Source organism: Drosophila sechellia, chromosome 2L (genome assembly GCF_004382195.2).
Source record: "Drosophila sechellia strain sech25 chromosome 2L, ASM438219v1, whole genome shotgun sequence".
NCBI lineage: Eukaryota > Metazoa > Arthropoda > Insecta > Diptera > Drosophilidae > Drosophila > Drosophila sechellia.
The window spans coordinates 9710420-9726934 of record NC_045949.1 but is presented as its reverse complement, the minus strand read 5'-3'; the positions used below and the strand labels follow the sequence as shown (position 1 = coordinate 9726934).

Genomic DNA, 16515 nt, shown 5'->3' with positions numbered 1-16515 from the left:
GAGACTTTCTAGCACTGTCCAAACACCTGTTTCGGTTAATTGATAGCAACATGAAAAAGGCAGCTGGTTTTGTTATTTTTCGCCGCCTTTGTGGGGAAATACAATACCTATTGCTGAAGGCTTCCTATGGCTCCTTTCACTGGAGTTCCCCCAAGGGACATGTCGACCCAGGCGAGGATTATTTTACCACTGCCCTGCGGGAAACAAAAGAGGAAGCCGGGCAAGTGCTCAACGTTATATCTTTCAAAACATGCTTAATTTCAGGACTGCTTTCTTAGGTACGACGAGAAGGATCTGATCATATACAAGGACACTCCGCTGACCCTGAATTATGAGGTGAACGGCAAGCCCAAAATTGTTATTTACTGGCTGGCGGAGCTGCGGAATCCCTGCCAGGAGCCCATTCTTTCCGAGGAGCACACCGACCTCAAGTGGCTGCCCAAGGAGGAGGCCAAGCAGTGCGTCGGCTTTAAGGATAACCAAGTCATGATCGATAAGTTCCACCAAATGATTTTAGATCAAAACAAACCAATGTGAACTGAAAACAATTGACGGTCTAATGTTTCGCAACACTGAAATGTAAATAAAGAAAAACATGGAAAATACCGTATCGTAAAATACCAGAATTATGTCAGGCCAGTCTGCCAACGTTGTGCACACTGTTTTTAAGGCATCTGTGAAAATTGCTCGAGAAATTAAATTCGCTTTCATTGATTTGTTGTGGCAGCTAAGTTAAGCCCTTCGACTAGCTCGAAATCTTATACAGTCACACAATTCAGCGCCATGGGCTCCCGTTCACGTACACCCAGTCCGTCTGGCAAGCGACGCCACCACAAGAGCAAGCACAAAAAACGCAGTAAGTCCCACCACGACCACGAGCGGCCCAGCACAAGAACGGATAGAGACAAATCCTCGGAGGTGAACAACCATGGACGACATCGCGAACGGGACAGGGACCGCGAGCGGGACAGACACCGCAGCGACCGACACACTGAGCGCGACTACCGTCACTCCCCCTCGATCCTGAAATCCCGAAAACGCTCCAGTTCGTCGAGCAGCGACAGTCAGTACTCCGAGCAGGAGTCGCAACGGAGCAAACAGAAGCGCAGCCGCTTTAAGAAGCTGGATGAGGTAAGTGGATAGTGTCTATAGTGTGTCATCTTGAGCACTCCATGAGTACGCATTCCATACATAAAATTTTCCGGGATTAACACTCATGCTGCGCTTATGATACAACTGTTTCGAAGAAAGCAACTAAATTAGGATCTACCATTACAGCAAAACCAAATGCAGGTCGAACGCCTGGCCGAGATGGAGCGGCAGCGTCGGGCGAAGGAGCTCGAGCAAAAGACAATCGAAGAGGAAGCCGCCAAGCGCATAGAGATGCTGGTAAAAAAGCGCGTCGAGGAGGAGCTAGAGAAGCGTCGCGACGAAATCGAACAGGAGGTCAATCGACGCGTTGAGACCGCCAAGGCTGAGATGGAGCGCGAAATGATGCTGGAGCTGGAGCGGCGGCGCGAGCAGATACGCGAAGAAGAACGCCGGCGCGAGGTAGGTGCTCGTATTCAGATTCCGCTGGACGACTGCTGCTATCACTGTCAGAAACACGTACACAATGCCACATTTACCGTACACTTGAATAAATCCAAAACAGCAGTTCAAACAGTCGTCTCCACCACGTCACGCGAAATCGATCCGGCGGCGCTCTCAGTCGCGGCTCACTGGCTGTTCATCCATCAACCCGTGTCCCATCAGCCTCCCCGTACTAGATTGCTTGCATAACCCTGGGCCAAGGGCGCCCACTAACCGGCTACATCACTAACCAGTCGCACCTTTTCAGAGCCCAACCCACATGATGCAGCAAGCTACATGCAGTGAGCCGAGATGAGAACGCCACGGCTCGTTTTGCCCCTTTTTTCTTCTTGCCAATAATTTTGTAACTTTTTATTTTTCCTACCAAAAAAGCCAAAATGACGACATTGCCAAGTGTCGCATGTGTCAAAGTTTTGATGCCCATTATTGCAGACCTATTGCATACTCTTAGCTTCATCTTTTGTTCGTTCCTACCCACATACTGTATCATTTTAATTTTTGGTATTGGTTCTCGTAACTCGTTGTTGTTGTTATTGCGCGCAAATTCCGCTTCAGTATGCCCGTGCAACGAACGTACTGCTCTTGTCCCGTATGCAAGTGGGTGTGTGTGGCTGTTTTGTGATCTTTACCCGCAAAACACTCGCGTGCACTTAACGTTGTGCCGCCATGCCGGAAGTTGAGCAAGCCTGCTGCCAAGCGATTGGTCCACGGACGCATTTCCTCCACACCAAATAATAAATGAAAGAACGAAATACCAAAGCCCAACGAAGTGGTGTGGTGTCCCTAAGTTAGTCCGGGTAGTTAGGCACTCTAGTTGTGGGCGGGCCGACTGAGTTTAGTCCCAACAGTACGCTGCATGCAAATCAAATCAGTGCCACTTATATATCGGGTGAGTTTCCGACGCCAGCGATGTGTGATGTTGCCCAGCAGCCGTAAGGATAACAGGCGAAAGGACGACGCACAGACCCAATGACTCAAAGACTCCCCCGGTGTTTAGCTCTATAGAACTCTGTCTGTAAGAATTTTTGAAACCGGATACGCATTGGATTGCCACTGATTTGTGTTTAAGCTTTTTGTTTTTGCGAGCAAATTACATATGTACGTCTGGAATAGCGAAAAACTCCACAAAAATAATCCCAAATCGAAAATCTGCAAAAAAAAAAAAGAAATCTATAAATTAACACAAATTTAGCCTATTTACTGGAATAATGACCTATTTAAATAGTAAGTAGCAACAATAAAAAAAAAACCAAATGAAGACCAACCATTTAGCAAATACTAGTACATTTGTTTATGTTGTGTGCTCCTTTATTGTAATAAACTAAATGAACAACCTACTTTAAACATTCTTATTAGACACTACTAAATGTTTTACTTTCTACCGAAAATATTCTTTGTAACTTATTGTTAAACATAAAACTAGATTTTAACTGCCTTTGCAGCTCATCAAGCAAAAAACTGCAACCACAAACGTGCGTCGAATTCGTCGCACAGTTTGCATCGCTGATGTCAAGAGACTGTTTATTTCTATATTAGCATTAAGCTTCTCGCTAAAGGATCGATTTTTGTTATTAATCGTCTTCTTGTTTGGGTTTTATAGGAGGATGAAAAACAAAAACGCGAAGAGCTCGAAGAAATTTTGGCCGAAAACAATCGCAAAATCGAAGAGGCGCAAAGAAAACTGGTAAGAAATTCATAACCAACAAACTTTATTGGTATGATTGTAACTTATATTTTATTTCCGTAGGCCGAAGAACGGTTAGCAATAATCGAGGAGCAGCGCCTCATGGACGAGGAGCGGCAACGCATGCGCAAGGAGCAGGAGAAGCGCGTCAAGGAGGAGCAGAAGGTCATATTAGGCAAAAACAATTCCAGGCCCAAGCTATCGTTCTCCCTGAAACCGGGCGCATTATGAGGAGCGTAGGCATCAGTCTGGTGACCGCAGCACCTTTTCTTGTTAACAGCTTTTGCTTTTTTTTTTTTACCTCAGTGGCTATTTGCCTGCGCCACAGACCATGCACTCGTTTATATTGTTGTAATTGTGTTCTATATTATTTTTATTATTTTAAGGACGAGCTGTGGTGCTGGGAGCAGGCAAAGCGCAGCCAATAGATTCAACGTTTTCAAAATTGCCAATTACTGAACACATACGGCTCTATATAGTACAATACGCTAGCGATTTACTTAACCTTTTCTACATAAAGAATTCATATGTGAGACAAATGATTATGTGTAGTGCGTCGTATTGTTGTCACAGCTGAACGAAAAAAGAAAAGAAAACCAAAAAGATGTCAGTGAAATACATATGTAATCCATTTGCAATTTTTTGATATTTCAAGAAAACATAGAAATCAGCTGAAATCGATAATAAAAACTTTAGAAATGCCAAAAGTTTAATATTATTTTTATATAACCTGTATAAGCTTAAGTGTTTCAGATTTGCAATGCAAGAACAACAAGTGCATTAGTGAGCGAATTAAGCAGCATTCGCTTAGTAAATTTGACAGTTTTGCCAAAACATACGTGCGCATTTCAGCTCCTCCATACCCTAATCCCCCGATCCCGTCCTGGTATCGGACACGATCTACGCTGGTGTACATGTCGCTAAGTAGACACAACTTATTATTTATAGAGACTACTTCAATTTATATGTCTTGTTTGCTGATTGGGTTGGGCGACGCTGGACAGCGAGCGACAGCCGGCACGCCCGCGCGGAGCATGGAACTGGAGCCTGGGATCAGGTGGTGAGGCGGCGGGGTTGTGGAACCGATCTGTCCAAGTGCGTGCGCAGAAGGCGGGGATGCCAAATTGGTACGCGACTCCACTCAGAGTCGTAATGTGGTTCTAAGCGAATGTGGCGCAAGATATGCCTGATATGCATACGCACCAAGGTACTCCGCTCCATCGAAACTCCAACTGACCCCCACCCCGACTTGACCAGCTTATTACTTCATATCGAATTTGGCAACGTGTTTGCCAGCGAGCCTTTGTCGCTAAAAGGCGAAGGCAACGGCGCCGCCACCTGACCAGCCCAGACCCACATCCAGATCGAGATTGAGACATAGCGGCGATCTTGGGCGGATGTTGCAATTTGATTAATTAATTAAGTGGAAAATCGGCAAAGCTCTTAGCCGCATTTCTGTCGATCTGCGAATGTCAACGTGCAATTTGTTTGATGTGACGGCGATAAACCCATATGTCCATATAGACCCCTCCTCCTGTGACCATTCAATAAGTCAGCCAACTTGCCTGGTGGTTTAAGGTGTCTAATTTGAGGTGCCATTTATAGAAGAAGCCGGAGATTAGCTGGTGAGAGGATTAATAGGGGTAAAACCAATATATATAATAAGTTAGAGAGGTACTAAAAATGTAAATGTATAAATGTTTTATTACTTATGTTTACAAATTAATAAACCTTAAAAGTATTAATTCAATAAGTAACTTTTAAGTTTTCGTATTATTTATACCAATTAATAGCTATTAATTTTGAAACCCAATTTTGTCTGTTAGTAAGTAAACATATTGCTAACAAATGACATTATTAATAATAATAAACCCTTTTTTTACTCAGTTTAAATACCTTCCTTGACTTTCACTTGGCTTTGGGTAGTGGAATATCCATAGGAACCCATTGACAATCCAGAGACAAGAGCTTAGCGTGGCTACATTGTTGCCCAAAGTGGAGCAGGGTAAATGTTTTATTGCCGCAGCGAGAAACATGGCCAAAAAAATGATATAGAAATATAATAACAATTTTGAATTAGCTGGATTCCGGTTCGCTGGCTGAGGTGTTCGCAGATCGGTTTTTGGTTTTTGGCTTTTGGTTTTGGGGAGTGTGTGGTGCTCGGTGTGGGTTATCGAGTGTGTGTGGTGCGTGTGCTTGGAGCGTGGCACCCATCAAGAGATCGGGATGGGGATGGAGGTGGTGGTGTGGCCAGAGAGCAATGCTTTTGACTATAAAAGTTGCGATCGCGACACTTGGAGACATAGTTCAGTGCAGGAGCCGCAGCAGCAGCCACCAAGTCAGCAAATCCACCAAATCCAAGTCCAAGCCAAAATGTTCGCTGTAAGTGAAAAGGATATGGATATGGATGAACTATACTGAACCACCACCTATAAATATTTCCAGCTCGTCTCGCTTTTCATCCTGGGCGTTGGAGCCGCCGCCGCCATCGAGCTGCCCATTTACCACTCACCCGCGGCCATTGTGAAGCCACTGCTGAAGACCGTTGAGGTGGAGGCACCTGCCCACTACGACTTCGCCTACTCAGTGCACGACGAGCACACCGGCGACATCAAGAGCCAGACGGAGTCGCGGAAGGGTGACCAGGTCCAGGGTCAGTACACGCTGGTCGACGCCGATGGCTATCTGCGCACCGTGGACTACACTTCGGATGCCCACAACGGCTTCAATGCGGTGGTGCGTCGCGATCCCCTGGGCCAGAAGGTGATCAAGGCTGCGCCGATTGCCAAGCTCCTGGCTCCCGCACCACTGCCACTGGCCTATGCGGCACCCAAGCTTCTCGCGCCCGCCAAACTGCCCCTCGGCCTTTACCATTAGGTTCTGGGCAGGATTGATCGAGAGAGATAGCAAACACTGACTTCATCGCATCGACGACGACCCATCCGCATCCGCATCTGTATCTGAACCATTACTATTACTACCCAAACACCTCATATCCAGCTTTCTCTAATCTTCCTACCTATCTTCTGATCCTATTCTTTGATATCTCTACTAAGATTTTTCGGCTCCAGGTCATCGAAATCGCCATAACCAGATGACTGGGCGTCTCTATCTCATCTATGTATGTAATACTATGTGTAAATAGAAGGCAATAAATGCATGTTTAGAAAACACAAAAATAAGTTGTTTCCAATGAACTAATATAATGGTTTTTAATGTGGGATAATAATAAATTTGGCAGAATATGGAGAATATATAAAAATGTATTGTTTTTCCAAATTTCAGTCATTAAATAATCGATTTTTTTGCAATAACTTTTAAAATATTCGTCTGAATATGGAATGTTATACCTCGTTGAACTCGTAATTAAATTCTTAATCCAACTGTATTTAAAAAGGAAAATTCTAATTTTTTGACATTTTTTGCAAATTTTGATGATGTTACCCCTTACAAAAAATGCAAAAATTTTCCCAAAAAATAATATTCGTAAGTCATTCAAAAAGTTATAGGGATCGTTAGTACTGGTAATTAGCTGATCAAAACAATAATTCTCTCATCGATATGAGAAATTTTAGCTCAAAATTCTACAACTCTTCGTTTGGTTTGAATCAATTTTCCAATAGATTCGTAGCCCACTTGAAATTGAATTGAACAGCCTTTAGATTTATTCTAAAAATACAAGTCTATAATCTTCCATTGGTTCCTATTATTAAGGTAGCCAAATCTTAATCGGGTCATTTAGGCAAGTCCTTTATCACATCCAGTGGCAAACCATTTCAGTAGCGAGAAATCGGTTCCCGACGAACCTGAGCATTGAAGCCCAGCAGAGGATCGGCGGTGTAGTCCACAATGCGACGGTGACCATCGGGATCCACGAGAGAGTAGCGACCAGTTACGTACTCGCCACGTCGGTGCTCGAACTGATCCTTAACATCGCCGGTGTGGCTGTCGTGGACGGAGTAGTGGAACTCGTACTGGGCAGGACTACCAATCAGCTCATCCGGATGGCTGGCGATGATTCCAGCCTGCGCAGCGACGACGGCGCTTAGGATTAGGCAGATGACAATGCTGGAATGCTGAACCAGAGATAGTCATATATGCATAAACAATGATAGGTAGTATCCCGACTTACCAGGACATTCATGGCGAACAAGTTGGAGTTGTAACTGGAGCGATGAAGTGCACTCGACTGATGTGTAAGTGCTTGGTTCAGACGTCTTTTATAAGACGAGTCTTGGCCCATTGTCGCAGTGGCCAACCTATGGTAGCTGAAATCGAATACCCCACTCGAATCCCATGCCTTATGCAACCCATATACCATAAATACGTCGCCCGTGGGGGAAATGAAACCAAATCCCTGCACTTGCCACCTACTGTTGCAATCGATTCAAAACTCACTCGGATTATATTATCGTATAGAGTAGCTTAAAGTACAACTTACACTCGAGACTCAAGATCGTAGGCTAATTTTACACAATAGTTTAGCTTAGTTGTATCACAGCAATAACATTATATCGAAACTAGACTAGCTCTTTACGCCGATTCAATGATGGTGATATGGATTTAGATTCAGTTCGGGATTACGCAGATCAGCAGGCACTTAAAGTAGTTCCATTCTGTTTCAGGTACAACGGCATCTTGCAAGTCGATCTTCTCAGAATTTGTTCTCCAGCAGCGATCCTGGGAAAAGGATATAGTGTGATATTGGAAATTACAGATCCTCCACATTCTAGATGTGCTTTTCAAACTAGCACTACCAAGTTGATAGCTTCAATTGGGTGATCGCTAAGTAACTACATTTTGTGGCTGGATGTGGGAGTGCTCTCGACTTCTACGCTTCCTGGTGACTACCCAAAATCAAGTTACCATTCTCGGCCACCATCCAAGCCGTTAGCTTCTCGTCCTCCGTCCTGTTGGACTCATCCCAAGGGAAACTGGACGCCACAGCGGGCTTTTCCTTTTGTCCGTTTGGAGCTCTGAAAATTGAGTTTATATAATTAATACTTTTTCTTTGTTCCATATTTATGTATCTAGCTAAGGGTTAAAGAAAACTAGATTCAATTTAAACTAGAACTGCTTTAAGAAACCAGTTTCCTAAGACTATGCTAGTTAGAAGTGTGTTTGTTGCAGATATGAAAACCATATTGTTACTTGTATATACATTAGTTACTTTAAAAGACAGGCAAATTAAAAGTGCTCGAGAACAAGAGGGGAAATCGTAGCTCCAATTCCCCTATGTACGTGAATGATATGGATATATGATATGATATGGTGAACTAGAGAGTCTCTACTTCTAACATTACGTATTTACAGCTCAATGGCGAATGTTGGTTTTTACCTTATGGGCCAAAAGCGACATTCTTCATCAATTGAGGGGGAGGACGAGGAGGAGTTATCACTTGGGTCACCCACACAAAGTGTTCAATGTTCAATGACAAGCAAACGAAAACACACAAAACGATGACAGAGACAGCAAGAGAGAGAGAGAGGGAGAGAGACAGAGTACAATGTAGAGAGAAAGAGAGAGAGAGAGAGACGGGATGCAGGGATCATGATCATGAGGATGCAGTGAAGCACGGGTCAATGATTACAGGGCATGCAGGCCAGCGAGGATGTCCAAGGACATGCCCCCCCCACTTACAGCGAGTCCGCGTGGCTGCCGTTGTTCACCTCCAGACTGCTCTGGGTGGCCTTCTTTCGCAATCCCGGCCTGGGCAGAAAGCTCTCCCCGAAGAGATCCCGCTCCCGGGCGCCGGCACCATGCCCTCCGGTCGACGTCTTCCCGCTCTTCGCCTGCTGCGTGGGCGGCACCGTGTGCGGATACTTGCCATCGCTGTCCGAGTCCATGGACAGCTGTCCGAAGAGATCCTCCAGCAGGATGTTGGCCTTGGCATTGCGCTGTCGCTTGGCGGAGGTTTTCAGCTTGGAACTGCACGGGGGAGATACGGAGAGACACACGGTGAGGTGGCGCAGGATCAACTGTGGTGCAGTGCCAGAACAAAACAATCTGTGGTGCCAGGAGTGTCTACGACTCACAGATATCTAACATCTACTAATGAATCCATTAATTGTTTTAAAAATTTCCTTCTCATTGAATTAATAAAAAAACAGGAAAGAAAGTCAATCGAAAAAAAGGTTTTTGTAAAAACCTCAAAGTGTAAACATTTAAACATATTTTTAAACCATGAAGACAGAATCTTATCTTATAAAAATTGCTTCCGTATTGAAATAAATCACGTTCGAAATTTTTAAAAAATAAGTTGCTAATACCAACAAGTCTGCTGTCCAAACTTACCCCAGTATCAGGTCCAGATCGTCAGACTTGAGAGCACCCATCTTTGGGTCCTGGGCAGCCGCCGCTCGCGATCTTCCCGAGAGTCTCATAGGCGGAGGAGCCACCTCCGGCGGCAGTTGCGGCTGACGCACGATGAGGCTTGGCGGAGCCTGACTGGCACTGACCTTGGAGAACACGTTGTAGACCTTGGCATCGGCACCCAGGAGAGATGGTCTGGCCACGGGCACGTAGTAGCCACCATTGGAAGCTCCCACCACAAACTTGGCATTGTTCTTGGCATTCATGTTGGCCGTGTCGTAGCTGAGGTGGCTGCCATTCACGTAGATGGCGCCGGCATTCCGGGACGAGGTGGTGCTGAAGGAGACGTTTGGGTGGTGCACCTGCTGCTGGTGGTGCTGCGGACCCGCTGGCAATCCGAAGAGCTGCGAGATGTTGCGGTTCAGGTAGATGTCGTTGATGGACTCTCCGCCGTTTTGGTGCTGGGGCACCGGTACTCCGTCCACTGTGGCTCCTCCGCCCAGACTGGAAGAGTCCGCGTGTGAACCCGCACCCATTTCACTGGTGGTCAGGAAGCTCAACTTCGGTTGGTACTTTCTGGGCACTCCGCCATTCTTCGGCGCCAGGTTATTATTCTTGCCCAGGTTGGAGTGGCTATTCATGTTGTTGTTGGTCTGGTGCAGCAACTCTGTGACCGCCTGCAGCTTCTCCTGCACCGGAAGCACGTTGTTGGAGACACTCTGTACCGGATGTCCATTGGAGGCGGCATACTTGGAGCTCAGCCGTACATTTGCCTTGGTGGCCGCCGTGGGCGATATCCGTTTGAGGGCGTGAAAGTATGGATACTTCAGACTCTGCTGCGCCGTCGGACGCTTGTCGGGATCGTAGGCCAGCATATCCTCCAGCAGATCCAATCCATTTTGGCTGCAGCGACTGACGACGCTGCTCAGTGGCACTTTGATGCAGTCCGGGTAGCGGAAGTGGATCATGCTCGCCAGGCGATAACCATCCGGCCAATCGTCCTGAGAACGAGATGGATAAGATTTAAGACTTAAAACTGATGATCAGTAAAAGGTGGAGCTATTACCTTCTCTGGAGTGCCCAGCACGGAGCAGATCTTGAAGAGCTGGTCCACCTCGCTACTCCCCGGGAAGAGCGGACGAAAGGTGTAGAGCTCGGCCATGATGCAGCCCATGGCCCACAGGTCGATGGTACTGCCGTAGTTGGTGGAGTGCAGGAGTACCTCCGGTGCGCGGTACCAACGCGTCGATACGTAGTCCGTAAACGGAGGCCTTGATCGGATCTCCCTGGCCAGGCCAAAATCAGCTATCTTGATGAGATCCGGGCCGGAGCAGAGCAAGTTCTCCGGTTTCAGGTCGCGGTGGAAAAATCCATGACGATGCATGAAGGCCAGACCAGTTAGGACCTGGACAAAAGTCAGTTGTTAATGGAGAATATGGGGATATATTTCGTGCAGCTCACCTGGAAGAGAATACTCTTAAGTTCCGGTTCGGGTAAATGAGTATCTCTGTCTTTTATCATCTGATAGAGGTTTTCCTTCATGTACTCAAACACAAAGTACAGGGTATCGTTCTCTCGTATCACCTCCTTCAGCTTGACTATGTTCGGATGGGACAACTTTTTTAGGGACTAAGGGGGAAAAGAAGGAGCGTTATGGAAGATGCACCGATTCGAGGAGCTCAGTCCGGACATACCTTAACCTCGCGCAGATTCATGGCCTCTTCCCAGGAGTAGTACTTGCGTTTCATGCGCTTGATGGCCACCTTCTCGCCGGTGTCCTTGCGCTGGCCCAGGACCACGGTGCCGTAGGTTCCATCTCCCAGTTGGGTCAGCGTGATATAGCGGTTCATGCTTAGGCAGATGGAGGCAGCTCTTCACACATTCTCCGGTTGCAACTAGACGGAATAGCGAAGGTGAGTGTAAACCACCATCATCAACACGCGACTCAAGGAGGTGTCTTCAATAACTTATGAGTTCCGCCCACAAATGTGGACTTCGAGGAATCACAGTTGAATGAAATGACTGGCACTTAACATCAAATCGAATCAAACTTGGCCATGTCGTGAGTCTCCATTCTTGGATGCCTAGCTTCGGGGGAGCTAGGGTAATTAAAATCAATATATCGATCACGGAGGTCGGCTCAGAACTTGACCAAATTTATTTAACCCAAATACTAATTCATCATCAGGGTCATCAGTGACAGAAAATAGAAGGAGGCGAACCTATCTCCTGTCATGATTTATAATAGACCTTACAATGTTTGTTAAATGGAGTCCATTTGGACGTAAAAGACATGGATTGGGAATCAAGAAGATGGTAGAGTTTTGTTTTGGTATTTTGCTGATCTGGGTTTCCAATTAAAACTGAAATGATATTTTCTTGAAACGTTTCTTGGACTGGTTACAACCAAAAAGCACTGAAGAGTGAGTCACCTTTTAATTTGGCCTGCGGTGGAAGATACTTCTTTCGACTATGACTACCTTTATAAAACCGTAGTAACCCCCAAGAAATTCTCATTAAGGGTTTTTTCGGTTTTCTACCCCAGAGCTCTAGCCCTTTAAAGGCTTACTATAATCAGAAATCCATAAGATACGTGTTCTCGTAAGTTACTTTAATCCGATTAGAACTAATTCGATCGCACCTGCCACTTTTGTATACCTGTTTCCACCTTTTTAACAAACCAAGTTTATTAAGCTGCCAACTTTATTTAGTTCTCAAATCGGTATGGTCATGTGTCGTAATTGGTTTGCGGTCACTTGGCGAATTTGGTTCCTTGGGCGATAATTTATTCATGGCATACGAACCGCTACCACCTTCAGTATCCCATTTGGGTGTACGTATATGTATATATGTATACGGATTGTTTTGGTTTGCGATTTCGGGAGTGGGGTTGGAGGACCCGGGGCATTTGGAGCCACGTTTCGACCTGGCACTTGCTTGGATCCTGAGTCACAGCCTTGAACCACTCACATTTGACTCACTTAAACTCTGGGCACGCACATCCGACAACCGATTAGCCGATTACTATATGCACCACTATATCCGATAAGCAACTATGAGACTTTTCGCACCGCTTACAAGCAAATAAACAAAGCTAAATGTTCGGGGTCACTTTATCGATTGAACACTGGGGGTTGACACAAAGGATTCCCCTTCCATTGCACACCCCATTCACACCAAAGGATTTAGGTGCAAGACCCGTCACATCACTCGTACCTCAGACGTAATTGCATTTGAATCCGCTAGATGGTTGGATACAACGAGGTGGTCCGAATTAAATAAGATTTATGGCTACTCCCGATGCGGAAATCCTCTGCGAACAGAAGTTTATTTAAGAAGCAAACACTAACAACTGACGGACCCGATATCCACAACAACGGAACGGCCCAAGCAACCGCAGCCCTAACTAGACCACCCTCCGAATCCGGGAGAGAAAGCTAGAGAGCCGAAGGTCCCCGAGCCGGTTGACTGGGTCTCCGGTTCCACTGGAACCCGAAGGGTGGCACACGAACGAAGGTAACTAGGCAGGGCAATGTCTTATGAGGTTGCCCATGGCAACCTAGCTTGAGTCCAATTTTTGGTGACCGACCACGCGGAAGAGATATGTTCTGCGAGAGCAAGCCAGAATGGACGAGCCGGCCAGCAGTCAGCCAGATGAGAGTGCTACGGAAAAGGAGGAGGAGGCGGAGGAGGAGCCCCTAATGGGTTTCCTGGAGGAGATCAACTGCCCGGAACCGGGCATCATAGATCGTCAGATGATCGAAACCGCGTATTTGGAGGAGGGCCAGAAGGGCGAGGCGAGGAGACTCCATCAACTGGAACCAGTGGTCTATGATCGCATTACCACCATGCGATTGGAATTCAAGAGTAAGAGGTTAGCTAAGTAAAATGTAGGATAAACTCATGTAGCTTTTTTCAGACATCCTTAGGATCGACCATCTCTGGATGATGCCGAATCTCACAAAGCTCTGTTTGAACTGCAACAAAATCGAGGTGATTGAGCACCTGGAAATGCTGACTGCTCTTAAGGATCTGAATCTGAGCTTTAACTACATCACACGGATTGAGAATCTAGAAAAACTGGTCAAGCTGGAGAAGCTATCCCTGTTTAGCAATCGCATCAGGAAAATCGAAAACATACATACTTTGCAAAATCTTGTTATCCTTAGCATTGGAAACAATCTCATCGATACGGTAGAAGGCGTAAGGTTTCTTTCTATTTCATTTTAATAATACTATAAATATCTATTTCGGAAACACTAAATTGAAAATGGACCTTTTTAGATTGTGTCGAAATTAAAAGTTTATAAATTAAAGTATTGTTTTTCTCCCAGATCGAGCGATTACGTTTTGTGAGCAGCCTGAAAGTCCTTAATCTAGAGGGCAATCCCATAGCTAAGCAGCCAGATTTCCCAGTGTCCCTCTATGTGATTGCCATCCTGCCCCAGCTGAACTACTACGAATACGTTTTCATCAAGACGGAGACGCAGGAGGAGGCCCAAAAACGTTTTTAGTAAGTGGTGCCCCGGTTCCAAGACGCTGCCAAGCGCAGGGATTCATTTTTATCTACCCACAGCCGCGAGCTGCGCGAAATCGAGGACAAGCAGGAGCGTGAGATTCAGGGCCTGGAAACGGAGGCTCGTGAAATGGCCGAGGCGGATCGGCTGGCCTCCAGCTTTGTGGAGCACCTGGATGGAATGCAGCTGTACGACTCCCTGTGGCGAGACGACGAGGATGGGCGCATCTTGATGTTGGTGGGTGCACCGGCTCAGGAGCTGTGCGAGGAGTATTCCAAGGATGTGTACGAGCTTACGCAGCAGATCTACCGCCTGGGCTTGGAGCGCTTCTGTGAACGCGACGAGGAGATTCGCGACTTCAATGCCAACCTGCATGAGGGGCAGGAGGAGCTGCAGGCCCAGGGACAAAGGCAGATCGAAGAGTTCCTGGAGTACAAGGAGCGAACCTTCGACGAGATGCGCCTGAAGTGGAGAGAGCTGGATCAGCGGGACGAAGATTTGGAGCAGTTGCAGGCCCAGTTGGACACACTAACGGCCAACTTTGAGGATTCCCTGAACGATCTGTGGGAAAGTCTGATGGCTCAGGAGTTGCATTTGCACGAAGCAGTTGAGGTGAAATAAGTATATTACTGCAAAGAAACTAAATAAATATTTATACATTGTTCTTGACAGGAATCTACCCTAAACTTTAACCGCAAGATTTCCGATCTTATGTCCAACTTCGTGGAGCAGGCCCAGGTGATCTTCCAGCAGCTGCGCGATGTTTGTATCTACTTTGCTGACAACATGACGGAGATCGTGAACCAGTTTCTGTCCACCAAGCTGGCTCGCAATGAACTGAATGCCATTCCCGAAGAGCTACAGCAGTGTGTGGATGATCGAGAGGCGGTCCTCCAGCTGGTGGAGGGCATGAGGACGTCTCACACATCGCGAGTGGATAAGCGTGAAGATCGCCTGGCTCAACGCAGCAGGCAGTTTATAGATGACATGATCATGAATCTTAACAAGTATGTTTTTGGTTATATCTATATGGTGAGCTAAGCTAATTATATACCCTTATAGCAAGGAGGTGGATCGCCATCGCGCCAAGATTCTAGAGATTAACTCTTTCATGGAAATGATGACAGAGGCTTTGGCCAATCTGCCGTGTGAATTGCACCAGGAAGCCCCATCGGATTAACATTTTAATACAAATTTACATACATATACAATAAATGCAATTTGATCACATTCCTATAAAAGGCCGCTATTTTCTCTTCTTGAGACCCTCCAAGTGGGCGCAGAGTCCCTCCTGGAAAAGCGGAGTAGTGACATAGTCGACACACTCCTTCAGATCCGCAGCTCTATCCTGGAGCAGCTCCCGCACATCTGGCTCCCGACACATTCGCTTCGTTAGGCACCTGGCCACGGGATTGGTCTTGTCAAAGGTGGCTATGAAGGCTGCGCACTTGGAGAGCGCTTCCTCTTTGCTACACGCGATCTCGTCCACGAGGCCCACATCCAGGGCCTCCTGGGTGGTGAAGAGCTTACCTTGATTCAGCGCCCGCTCCACAACTCTGCGGGGTAGGACGCTCTGGTACGAGTTCATCATCCACTTCGAGATGACGAAGCTAAACCGGGTGGCATGTATACCGATGAAGAGATTCGGCAACATGACGCGATACTCACAGGCGGTGGCCAGAACACAGCCCGCGGCAGGAGAGTGTCCCTGAAATTATGGTTCTAGTTTAGAGATCTTACGATCAATGAATAATTTAAATTACATTGATTGCTGCTGCTGTGGGAAGGCCACAAAGATGGAGGGCCAGCCACAAATCTTGGAACCGGGTCCAGAATAACCGCAGTCGCTCCACTTCCGGGTTCAGCATCTCGTTGAGATCGAGGCCAGCGGAGAAGACCTTGTCATTGCTCTGTAATACATATATATAAACATATAAATAGGATTCGAAAATCTGTACTTTGGGTAGCCCAAACCCACTGAAGTCAGGATGAGACCGCGGCTCTTGTTGCTTTCGATCTGATTGATTGAATCGATGAGGTCGTGCATCAGCTCCATGGTCAAAGTGTTCACCGGTGGCAAGTTCATTGACAGGGTGGCAATCCCACTCCTATCATCGACCTCTATGGTGGTCAGCTTTGAAGTCGCTCCATTGCTAAGGGATCGCAGGGATTGCCCCCCGCAAAGTATGGGTTTTATTCGCCTGACTCCATCTATCAGCCTGTTACGCAACATGACTTGGACGACTTTGGATCTGGAGCAGCAATCACGCACTGAGCGACGGGCAGGAATTTAAACAAATTAACCTGTTTATCATATATTAAGTCGAGTTGCGAACCAAATAAAAACAAACACTCAAGCCGAAACGATCAGCTGGTCGGCATTTCCAGGCGAAGTTTACACGGCAGCA

At 46.5% G+C, this 16515-nt stretch overlaps 7 protein-coding genes across 13 annotated transcripts; 4 read left to right on the top strand and 3 right to left on the bottom strand.

Annotated features, from left to right (window-relative positions):
* The first annotated feature begins 2 nt into the window (after positions 1-2).
* Positions 3-618, top strand: LOC6611887 (bis(5'-nucleosyl)-tetraphosphatase [asymmetrical]). Its single transcript, XM_032713887.1, has 2 exons — positions 3-220; positions 279-618. Exons 1-2 carry the CDS (start codon positions 51-53, stop codon positions 535-537), a joined length of 429 nt encoding a protein of 142 aa, XP_032569778.1. The 5' UTR covers positions 3-50; the 3' UTR covers positions 538-618.
* Positions 619-645: 27 nt separating this feature from the next.
* Positions 646-3984, top strand: LOC6611886 (UPF0430 protein CG31712). Its single transcript, XM_002036368.2, has 4 exons — positions 646-1131; positions 1279-1551; positions 3194-3277; positions 3341-3984. Exons 1-4 carry the CDS (start codon positions 784-786, stop codon positions 3506-3508), a joined length of 873 nt encoding a protein of 290 aa, XP_002036404.1. The 5' UTR covers positions 646-783; the 3' UTR covers positions 3509-3984.
* A 1510-nt stretch (positions 3985-5494) lies between these two features.
* On the top strand, positions 5495-6466 carry LOC6611885 (cuticle protein 8). The gene is made up of 2 exons (XM_002036367.2): positions 5495-5659; positions 5723-6466. The coding sequence occupies exons 1-2, from the start codon at positions 5504-5506 to the stop codon at positions 6152-6154; spliced, it is 588 nt and encodes a 195-aa protein (XP_002036403.2). The 5' UTR covers positions 5495-5503; the 3' UTR covers positions 6155-6466.
* A 453-nt stretch (positions 6467-6919) lies between these two features.
* LOC6611884 (larval cuticle protein A2B) lies at positions 6920-7619 on the bottom strand. Its single transcript, XM_032720500.1, has 2 exons — positions 7410-7619; positions 6920-7353 (listed from the first exon to the last, which is right to left on the bottom strand). The coding sequence occupies exons 1-2, from the start codon at positions 7596-7598 to the stop codon at positions 7054-7056; spliced, it is 489 nt and encodes a 162-aa protein (XP_032576391.1). The 5' UTR covers positions 7599-7619; the 3' UTR covers positions 6920-7053.
* A 44-nt stretch (positions 7620-7663) lies between these two features.
* On the bottom strand, positions 7664-13346 carry LOC6611883 (cyclin-dependent kinase F-4). Of its 7 annotated transcripts, none has more exons than XR_004361971.1 (9): positions 12807-13346; positions 11285-11485; positions 11052-11219; positions 10657-10995; positions 9573-10591; positions 8919-9206; positions 8616-8675; positions 8035-8253; positions 7664-7957 (listed from the first exon to the last, which is right to left on the bottom strand). XR_004361971.1 is itself a non-coding variant. In XM_032720411.1 (9 exons), the coding sequence occupies exons 2-9, from the start codon at positions 11438-11440 to the stop codon at positions 7932-7934; spliced, it is 2166 nt and encodes a 721-aa protein (XP_032576302.1). In that variant the 5' UTR covers positions 11441-11485; positions 12807-13346; the 3' UTR covers positions 7664-7931. The 7 variants fall into 7 exon arrangements, 6 of the variants coding, with proteins under 6 accessions (XP_032576302.1, XP_032576288.1, XP_032576316.1 ...); XM_032720411.1 differs by having other exon boundaries at positions 8144-8253; XM_032720397.1 differs by having other exon boundaries at positions 7664-8253.
* LOC6611882 (dynein regulatory complex subunit 3) lies at positions 13200-15311 on the top strand. Its single transcript, XM_002036364.2, has 6 exons — positions 13200-13457; positions 13510-13793; positions 13925-14103; positions 14167-14719; positions 14780-15114; positions 15170-15311. The coding sequence occupies exons 1-6, from the start codon at positions 13217-13219 to the stop codon at positions 15285-15287; spliced, it is 1710 nt and encodes a 569-aa protein (XP_002036400.1). The 5' UTR covers positions 13200-13216; the 3' UTR covers positions 15288-15311.
* LOC6611881 (enoyl-CoA delta isomerase 1, mitochondrial) lies at positions 15226-16417 on the bottom strand. The gene is made up of 3 exons (XM_002036363.2): positions 16086-16417; positions 15871-16017; positions 15226-15815 (listed from the first exon to the last, which is right to left on the bottom strand). The coding sequence occupies exons 1-3, from the start codon at positions 16338-16340 to the stop codon at positions 15354-15356; spliced, it is 864 nt and encodes a 287-aa protein (XP_002036399.1). The 5' UTR covers positions 16341-16417; the 3' UTR covers positions 15226-15353.
* Between the last annotated feature and the right edge of the window lie 98 nt (positions 16418-16515).

Excerpts from the sequence above, each read along its gene's own strand:
- LOC6611886 (XM_002036368.2), top strand. The coding sequence starts at position 784 with ATGGGCTCCCGTTCACGTACACCCAGTCCGTCTGGCAAGCGACGCCAC. Across the intron at positions 1,132-1,278 it reads GCTTTAAGAAGCTGGATGAG|CAAAACCAAATGCAGGTCGA; the intron begins GTAAGTGGATAG and ends CTACCATTACAG. Across the intron at positions 1,552-3,193 it reads AAGAAGAACGCCGGCGCGAG|GAGGATGAAAAACAAAAACG; the intron begins GTAGGTGCTCGT and ends TGGGTTTTATAG.
- LOC6611885 (XM_002036367.2), top strand. The coding sequence starts at position 5,504 with ATGGGGATGGAGGTGGTGGTGTGGCCAGAGAGCAATGCTTTTGACTAT. Across the intron at positions 5,660-5,722 it reads TCCAAGCCAAAATGTTCGCT|CTCGTCTCGCTTTTCATCCT; the intron begins GTAAGTGAAAAG and ends AAATATTTCCAG.
- LOC6611887 (XM_032713887.1), top strand. The coding sequence starts at position 51 with ATGAAAAAGGCAGCTGGTTTTGTTATTTTTCGCCGCCTTTGTGGGGAA. Across the intron at positions 221-278 it reads GAAACAAAAGAGGAAGCCGG|GTACGACGAGAAGGATCTGA; the intron begins GCAAGTGCTCAA and ends CTGCTTTCTTAG.
- LOC6611882 (XM_002036364.2), top strand. The coding sequence starts at position 13,217 with ATGGACGAGCCGGCCAGCAGTCAGCCAGATGAGAGTGCTACGGAAAAG. Across the intron at positions 13,794-13,924 it reads TCATCGATACGGTAGAAGGC|ATCGAGCGATTACGTTTTGT; the intron begins GTAAGGTTTCTT and ends TTTTTCTCCCAG. Across the intron at positions 14,104-14,166 it reads GAGGCCCAAAAACGTTTTTA|CCGCGAGCTGCGCGAAATCG; the intron begins GTAAGTGGTGCC and ends ATCTACCCACAG.
- LOC6611881 (XM_002036363.2), bottom strand. The coding sequence starts at position 16,340 with ATGTTGCGTAACAGGCTGATAGATGGAGTCAGGCGAATAAAACCCATA. Across the intron at positions 16,018-16,085 it reads GCGGTCTCATCCTGACTTCA|AGCAATGACAAGGTCTTCTC; the intron begins GTGGGTTTGGGC and ends TATGTATTACAG. Across the intron at positions 15,816-15,870 it reads CCACAGCAGCAGCAATCAAT|GGACACTCTCCTGCCGCGGG; the intron begins GTAATTTAAATT and ends CCATAATTTCAG.
- LOC6611884 (XM_032720500.1), bottom strand. The coding sequence starts at position 7,598 with ATGGTATATGGGTTGCATAAGGCATGGGATTCGAGTGGGGTATTCGAT. Across the intron at positions 7,354-7,409 it reads TGTTCGCCATGAATGTCCTG|CATTCCAGCATTGTCATCTG; the intron begins GTAAGTCGGGAT and ends TCTCTGGTTCAG.
- LOC6611883 (XM_032720397.1), bottom strand. The coding sequence starts at position 11,440 with ATGAACCGCTATATCACGCTGACCCAACTGGGAGATGGAACCTACGGC. Across the intron at positions 10,996-11,051 it reads TTAAGAGTATTCTCTTCCAG|GTCCTAACTGGTCTGGCCTT; the intron begins GTGAGCTGCACG and ends ACTTTTGTCCAG. Across the intron at positions 8,676-8,918 it reads GGCAGCCACGCGGACTCGCT|TGATAACTCCTCCTCGTCCT; the intron begins GTAAGTGGGGGG and ends GGGTGACCCAAG.